Here is an 8,749-nt window from a genome sequence, read left to right as displayed (position 1 = left end):
CTTAAACGTGAATGAGCGCATTTATGTATGCTTGGACTGGGAGAAAGAATGCTTGGAGCGTCAAGAAAAAGGGGCAAGCCACAGAAAACGGAAGGGAAGGCCGGATCTGGGCCGAGGGCCTCAACTTTGACTCCTGGGTGATAAAGTGTTCTGATGTGATATCGTTTCGCCATTTCCAAATAGAAAAAAAAAAAACGCCGCAGATGCTCAGCGTACCTCACTCATGTGGTCTTCGAGGGTTCTGCTTTTTCACTTAAAAAAAAAAAAAGTTTATTCCAAAAGAAATTACAGTTTTGTGAAGTTTGTAAATTTACGTCCAGTGTCACAATAATTTTTTTTTTTTTTTTTTTTGCGGTTTACACTGGTGAACTTCATTTTACACTTGTGACATATTTAAGACTGATAATAGTTTTGATGCATGAACTGTTTTGTTGTTTTGGTTTTTGGTCAATATTAACCATCATTACCTTGTTTTATATCACTGTGTAAGTATTGTAATTTAACAGCTTAATGTATTTTAAAATGTATTTTTGTTTTCATTATTTTGGCTTTTTGATATATTTATGGCCAGCACAGTGGTCAACTGATTAGCACATCGGCCTCACAGTGCAGAAGTACAGGCAGGGTTCGATTCCGGCCTTCCTGTGTGGAGTTTGCATGTTCTCCCCGTGCCTGCATGGGTTTTCTCCGGGTACTCCGGTTTCCTCCCACATTCCAAAAACATGCATGGCAGGCTGATTGAACACTCGAAATTGTCCCGAAGTGGGATTGTGAGCATGAATGGTTGTTTGTCTATGCTTTCCCTGCGTTTGGCTGGCAACCAGTTCAGGGTGTCCCCCGCCTACTGCTCAAACACAGCTGGGATAGGCTCCAGCACACCTTGTGAGGATAAGTGGATCAGAAAATGGATGGATGGATGATATATATTTTTGAAAAATGGTATTTCTGGAAATAATGCTGAGGCAAAATTGTGTATTTGTGCTTGTTGGGTTAACTTGAACCTCTTACGTCAGCAAATACTAAAGGCTGTGAGTATATGTGGATAAAAACAGATCTCTTGCACAGGACGTAATTGTCAAGTTTGCATCTTTTTTTTTTTTTGGTGTTGTTTCATTTGATTACCCTCCGCTGACTCCTGCAATTGGGCTTTTTGTTTTGACTTTGATTAGCTGAGGAGACATCATTAGGAAATCAAAAGCGTGCCAATGAGCGGCGTGTGCAATATTTCAAATTGTGTGTGGATGGCTTTGGAAATAAACAGTATTTAATATGGGCAGCCCACATCAGGTCCCTTTAATTATGAGCTGAACTTTAGCCCACATCCCTTCCTCTGTGCTCTCGGCCAGCCTGCAATTACCCACCAGAACGCACACACACACACACACACACACACACACACACACACACACACACACACACACACACACACACACACGCTTGAGGCTTGTTGTGTGCCGTGCACAAGATGACTCATTTATTGTCCTGCAAGGCCTTTTGCAGGAGGATGCCCAGTGGAAGGGTCTGTCCGAGGAGGTCCAAAATCCTGCGAAAAGCAAATGCGAGGCTGCCCGCTGGTGGGAAAAGCAAATGAAGAAGGTAACCATGACGCTCAGGCGGCCCTCCCAAAATCCTCACTTGCAGCTTCTCTCTGAGGGTTCCTGCTGGTGTCGGTAGCCAACCTGGCAACCCGGCCCCCCTGTGACAAATGCTGATGTTTTTGTCCTTGCTCGTCAGCCCCTTCTCAACTTTATGTGTGTGTCGTCCTGTTGCCAGCTGCTTATTAGGATTCCTCCAAGTCTCACATTTCCATAATGGAGGTCACTTCGAGAGGAAAGGAACAACAAGTGGGAGGGACTGGGGAAATGATGAGGTTTCAATATTTTTGGGAACACACACTGTATGACATTTATTTTCTTAACTGCCTACTTTCCTCTAAAACGCTACCAGCGAGGAGGATATTTTTTTTAATCTTAAATATCATCCCTCCATCCATTTTCTGATCCGCCTAACCCGGGAGTGTCAAACATCCGGTCCGCGGGCCGGAACAGGCACGCAAGGAGGTTTGATCAGGCCCGCAGAGTATGGAATAATTTTCAATGGTCCGGCCCACTTGACATCTACCGAGGCCCTATGTGGCCCACAATGTGAAATGAGTTTGACACCCATGCTATATGTGGTCGTTTTTTTCGGCTAAAAACACCTTACTGTACATGGTCGTTTTTTTCGTCTAAAACGCCTTACGATACATGGTCGTTTTTTTCGGCTAAAAACGCCTTACTATACATGGTCGTTTTTTTCAGGTTAAAACGCCTTACTATATACATGGTCGTTTTTTTCGGCTAAAAACGCCAAACGATACATGGTTGTTTTTTTCGGCTAAAAACACCTTAAAATACATGGTCGTTATTTTCGGCTAAAAACACCTTACCACACATGGTCGTTTTTTTCGTCTAAAAACGCCTTACTATATATGGTCGTTTTTTTCGGCTAAAAATGCCTGACTATACGTGGTCATTTTTTTCATCTAAAAACGCTTTACTATACATGGTCGTTTTTTTTCGGCTAAAAACGCCTTGCTATACATGGTGATTTTTTTCGGCTAAAAACGCCTTACTATACATGGTCGTTTTTTTCATCTAAAAACGCCTTACTATACTTGGTCGTTATTTTTGGGTTAAAACGCCTTACTATACATGGTCGTTTTTTTCGGGTTCAAACGCCTTACTATACATGGTCGTTTTTTTCGGCTAAAAAGGCCTTACTATTCATCAGGGGTGTATAACATATGGCCGGAACTGGCCCGCAAGGAGGTTTGATCAGGCTCGCAGGATAATTTAAAAGTGAAAAAATGCACAAAAGACACGGAATGAATATTTTTAATAAGGTACAATTCGTGGAATATCCGCTAGGGGGAGACACTGTTTAAAAAAAAGTGTGAATTTGAGAAGAGGACATCCTTATTCATGGCACTGTAGTGGATAACAGAAGTAGGTGACAGTTAAATCAAGAAATGTTAGAGGGAAGCTGTTGACCTAAATTGTATGTTGCTCTCCTTTAGAGATTAGATAATTTAAACTGAAGTTTACTGTTATGTTGGTGTGTCACAGATGGTTTTACATTCCATGTAGAAATAGAAGTTATTTCTGGGCTTATGTAGTTTCTGATACACTAGTTATTTAAAAAAAGAAAATGTTGTCATTCTGCTTTGAAATAAAACGTTTTACATCATTTGCGTGAAGACGAGTCATTTCAATGAACTGAGAGCACAAAAAAACAAGGCTGCACTTTTTGTCCAAATATAACACTGGTCAACACAAAAAGAACACCGTAGTGAAGCATGGCTGTGGAATCGTCCTGCTTTGTGGCTATTTTCCATTCAGCTCCACTTGAGGTAAGATCTTAAGCCCGAGCCCGACCCGTCCCGAAATTCGAGTCGGGCCTAAAATGTCAATCATTGCTTCGGGTCGGGCCGGGCTTCTCTCTCGCTGACTTTTTTTTTTTTAGTTTCGGGGCCGTGAATAGTTTTGGCCAAGAGAGACCGTGGTTCGCAAAAAACCAGAAGTCGCCTCATCACAACACGTATTGTACTAAACTCTTGCAATGACATTCACAACACGTACTGTACTAAACTCTTGCAATGACATTTCAAAGAACTTCTTCCTGTCTCTGTCTATGATCCACCCATCATTATTCTTTTTTGTCTCTCTGCTTCTCTAGATTCCGTGCTAGGTTCTTAAGGACGTACTGCTGCGGTGGTTTACGGCCCAATTTTCAACCCGTCAAAATGACGGACGGCCTTAGATTTTCCCCGTCCACTCTGAAAAAAAAATCCGTCAATGATAGAAAATTGTCCGTTAATGTAACCTCTTCAGAAACAGAAATATAAAAGATGTAAATGTTTATACAGTCTTGTTTAACTTAGATTTCGTTCCAAAAGACAGGCTTTGTTATCAGAAATCACCCCTCCTCCTGCCGAGTCCTCACAAATAAAATATGAAATGTCGGGTTTGCTTCGGGCTCGGGCCTGCAAATCAAGCTAAGTGATCGGGCTTAAATACCCTCAGGCCGGTTCGGGTCGGGCTCGATTTTTTAGGACCGATCTTATCTCTACTTGACATCTACCGAGGCCGTATGTGGCCCACAATGTGAAATGAGTTTGACACCCCTGGCCTATCCTCACAAGGGTCGCGGCGTGTGCTGCAGCACTGTAATAGGCCTCAATGGCAATGAATGAGTTTTAAGGGTATTCACAGCACACAGTCCCGTACTTCCCAGCATTTTTCCTGAGATTTGATTCTTTTTTTTTTTGTCTGAGTTCAATTACATTTACAATGTGTTAAAAAGAAAAAGTGAAAACAATACATATAAACATGTGTAAAGCGTGTGACAAAACATTTGCCAAATTATAATAAAGGTAACAGCTAATGAAAACGTGGCCCCTTGCTTCATTTTTTTGTGTGCTTGGCAGAGATCAACGTAAACATTTGTCTTTCCTCAAAGCCACATGTTTGTCTCTTGGTCTGAACAAAGTGGGTCAAAAGTTCCAGGAGGGAAAAGTCAAGCATGCTGAAGTCTTGTGACATCCACCTGACAAGCTTCCAAGTATCAGCAGCCAACGTCATGCCTCCTCCTTGTCCCACTGACGCGTGATCACCATTTGTGCCCTTGTGGAATCTTTCGAACATCCATCAGCGCTCCTGGCAGCCTCTTACTGTAATTGTCTGCCTTGTGTTTCCGAAGGGAACACGGGCTAATCTGCGTGGTTCGTCTGGGTCGCGTCGAGGACACGCGTCATGAGCTCGTATCGGTCAGTCACGTGACGCCATTGAGATGTCATTTTTACGGGACCAGGAAGAAAAAAAAAAAGACTGTGTTTTGCCAAGCGAAACATTCCCCTCAGCTGGAGGTCTGACTGGAGCAGCTTGTTCTCTAATTAATACCCGCATCCTGGAGACCAAGAGGAGGAGGTGTAGGCGGGGGAGGGGCGGAGATGAGTGGGCGGATGGGGGCGGTGGGGGAATTCAGAGTTTTCCAAAATAAAAGTGCTCAAAAGGCTCCAGTGTTAACTGAGGAAATGCCGTGCGGTTTCACAAGTGGCGACTGTTTTGACACCCGAGGGCCCAGAGTAGGAACAATCTGCTGATATTTCCACTTGTGTGACACACATGCAGAGACCCCCCCCCCACACACACACCCCCCCCACATCCCCACTCACCCCTCTAAGCCCCCGGCCGCGAGAATGCCAATGGGACAGGAAGGGAGGGGAAACAGGAAATACTCGTCTCCCCAAAGCACATATTAATAATAGACATTGGCTTTTTGTAGTCGTCTGTTCCAGAAATGAGCACAGCGTTTTGTACCAATGCTCGATTCTCAGCATTCGTCGGAACAATACCTTGCGCTTTATTACCGGAAATTCATTTTTTTTGTGACTGGTAAGAATCAAGCTTTCAAACTCGATTTTTTTTTTATGCACACCATATTTGTATACGTGCTTGTTCTCAACATTCAAACAAATCTTTGTAAACATACAGAACAACGGCAATTAACGCTTCATTCTCAGCATTTACAATCATAAACGTACGTGCTGCATGACGCTCGCTTTCGCGGCGTGACTTCCTGTCCAGCTGTTGCTGCTGTCAGTCTGAGTCAACAGATGTGTGTGTGTGTGTGTGTGTGTGTGTGTGTGTGTGTGTGTGCGCGTGTGTACACATTCATAGCGTTTTCTCCCGGGCGCATTTGATCGCAGAGCCTTTGAAAACACTTGACTATTTGTTATGCTCGAGTACCGTGATGACACAAAAATGTGCCATCTGTTACAAGAGTTGGCGAGTTTTTTTGGGTGATTCCCGTGTTTGTCAAGTGTGCGTGCGCGTGTGTGGTGTCTGAGGTTGTGTGTGGGCGAGTGTGTGAAGTGTAATGGTTCTGCTGGCAGCGTGGGTGCAATAACAACAAAACCCATATTGAAGGGTGTGCTGAGGGGGATTTACATTAAAAAACATTTTTTTTTTGTGGGAGGGAGGGGTGTTTATCTCCTATGGATTGCAGTCAAGCTGATAATTGTGGTTCCCGTTTGCCAGCCTCCCCACCCAAAGGATTCTGACTGTGTTGTGAAGTCTTCTGGGAAAATGTTTTGCTGTTGAATGTTTATTCACATGACTCTCTGGCTGGCCATGCATTTGGGCCTCGACACAAATGTACAAGACTGTTTTTTTGATGGATGGCTGTGTGACTAAGTGCAGACATTTCATATCCACAGAATCTCCTAAATAAACTTGACTTTTGGCACAACAATGTGGAGATAACATCGCAACCAAATCAAATGAACTCATCCAAAATGCATCATCATATAATTAGAAAAGATGGACGATGTGGGTGTTGGTCCACTGCACACAAATGGTTTATTCACGCCAAAAAGGAAATATTTGTTAAATATTTCCATATCTTAACATAAAAATCATAATGTACACCAATAATTATTTTGAGAGAACAATGAGAAACAAATCATATTTAAATGAAAAACATTATTGCACTGAAATATTTTTTACAAATTAAAAAGTATTTCAATCCATGCAAATCTGTTTTTTATTTATAAAAAATAATCTTGAGATATTCTCAGAAATTTTTTGAATAATTAAAAAGATTGGTAAAATACTGCAGTGATTCTGAAAAAATGTCTCCTTTTTATGTTAAAGTATAACTTTCTCTAATATTTTTTGAAATTTTAAAAAACATGTAAAGTATCGTGCACCTCTTTGATTAGTTCAATTGAAAACTTAAATTGAGATAGGTCAGTACTGATACCAGGTATCAGTATCGGGCCAATACCAGCCTTATTTTAAGGTATCGGGTGCTCGGGGTTGATACCAGCCACCGATACTTAAGGCAAACAAAATCTGACATTGAGTCCTCTTCACCAGTAGTTGGCGCAATACTACGGCAGTTTGACACATCGGTAAATCATCATCTGCATCTGATAGAATTTCAGACATCAAAAATACTGCAGATATCAATACTCAGAATCATTGAGTACCAGAAGGGTGAATACTGGTATCAGTCTAGAAAAAAAAAAAGGGTAAATAAGTAAGGTATCAAACTTCACCAAATAATAATAAAGACACAACAATATTTATTAACCATAACCTTTTAGTATGGGCCAATACTTTTAAATTAAAAAGTCACAGACTTTTAATCATTTCTGGAGGGGCCTCCATCTTGAACAGATGGAAGTATACCGACTGCAAATGGCGAAATTTTCAGGTTGTCACAAAACCATCGCACTCCTCCTTTCGATAGTCAACTGTGCACGTGTCCCCGATGCGTTTTTTTAATGGCAAGTACAATAACAGAAAAGATGAGACACCAGTGTGCCATCTCGCAACTGACCCAATAATGAAATTGCGGCGATGTTGTTGTTGCTATGTGCAGGATGCTTTTGTGGAGCTCTACGACCGTCAGAGGGACTCTGTCTTCAGCTGCACGTGGCCGTCCATCAAGACAGTCTTCGGCCTGGCCGCGCTCGGGGCGGCCAGCCTCACCATTGGCGCGTACCTCACCCAGAAGTGAGCCGCCTTTTCCGCCACTCCTTTTCGTCCTTCACACACACACACACACACACACACACACACACACACACACACACACACACACACACACACACACACACACACCATCCACCATCCCCTCCAATAAAGATACACTACGTGATGGAGGCAAGCACATCATCATGCTGCCAACACCGACGACAATGGAAGATTCTTCTTTTTTTGTGTTCATAACCTCGCCTTCTTCTCGACTAGTAGTAGCATGAACCTTGCGTTAGCTTAGACAGTAGTTGCATGCGTCATGTGGGGAGATGAGACAATGGGGACGAACAATTACGGTGCCCCTGCTTGTTAGGGTGGAGGACTCCGTTTGAACCATGGACTCCGGTTACAAACTTAGACCCACCACCCCTCCCTTGTCAGCCACTCATCAAACGACTTCCTGTGAAGAACAGCTGCTCGGAATGTATAATGGACCAGCGTGGTAAGTGTGTACTGTGTGTTATAGTGTACACGGTTGGACACAAGAATTGGGACAACGACAGCAAGCCTGTGATTGAACGCAATGCAGTTTTCTCCAGTGGAAATCGAGAAAATATAAATAACATGCTCCAGACCAGCCCTGCAGTAAGTTATATTAGTAAAAGAGAAAATACTGTAATTTATACAACCTAGGAATGTTTTTCCAAGCCAACAAACTTATCTCCCTCGAGTCTTTCCAATAAGAACTCCCATGCTATATTTAAATACTGAGGAGCGAATGGGCTACAATTCTTCAGACGCGTGTTGTCGTAGGACAAACAAATGTGCGATAGTGCTGTATGTCTAGAAATGGTTTATTTTTCCCAAAAAGAACACAAATTCCAAATATAAGAGTTCAATGTAAATCAATTCAATTTTCCACGCTTTTCCAAATCAAAACACGATACAAGTTAACACAAACCTGTACTCGGTCAACAAACGACACACCTCTGCCAATTCACACCCTAGGCCTAGACACTCCTAACCCTTTTATGGGACATGCGCCACCATGTGTTACAACCAAAGAATTACATGTCCCAAAAATGTATTATAATATGCCACAAACATCATTTCACAATATACATTCTGTCCAAAGATATACATTATAAAATGAACCAAGATGAGTCGCATTCTGTAGGAGTAAAAAGCAGGATTGATGAGGATTTGACATGAATGATGGTCAG

At 42.4% G+C, this 8,749-nt stretch overlaps 1 protein-coding gene across 1 annotated transcript in view; it reads left to right on the top strand.

The window, feature by feature from the left end:
• The window catches only part of bcl2b (BCL2 apoptosis regulator b), a 33,195-nt gene extending 24,446 nt beyond the window's left edge, over positions 1-8,749 (top strand). The window contains exon 3 of the mRNA XM_019878830.1: positions 7,429-8,749. Coding sequence (XP_019734389.1) covers positions 7,429-7,566 — 138 coding nt within the window. The 3' untranslated portion in view covers positions 7,567-8,749. The remainder of the gene's footprint in view (positions 1-7,428) is intronic.

The sequence above is a fragment of the Hippocampus comes genome, unplaced genomic scaffold, assembly GCF_001891065.2.
Source record: "Hippocampus comes isolate QL1 unplaced genomic scaffold, H_comes_QL1_v1.1 scaffold85, whole genome shotgun sequence".
Lineage (NCBI taxonomy): Eukaryota > Metazoa > Chordata > Actinopteri > Syngnathiformes > Syngnathidae > Hippocampus > Hippocampus comes.
The sequence above is the reverse complement of the archived record's forward strand: the minus strand, read 5'-3'. Positions and strand labels throughout refer to the sequence as shown.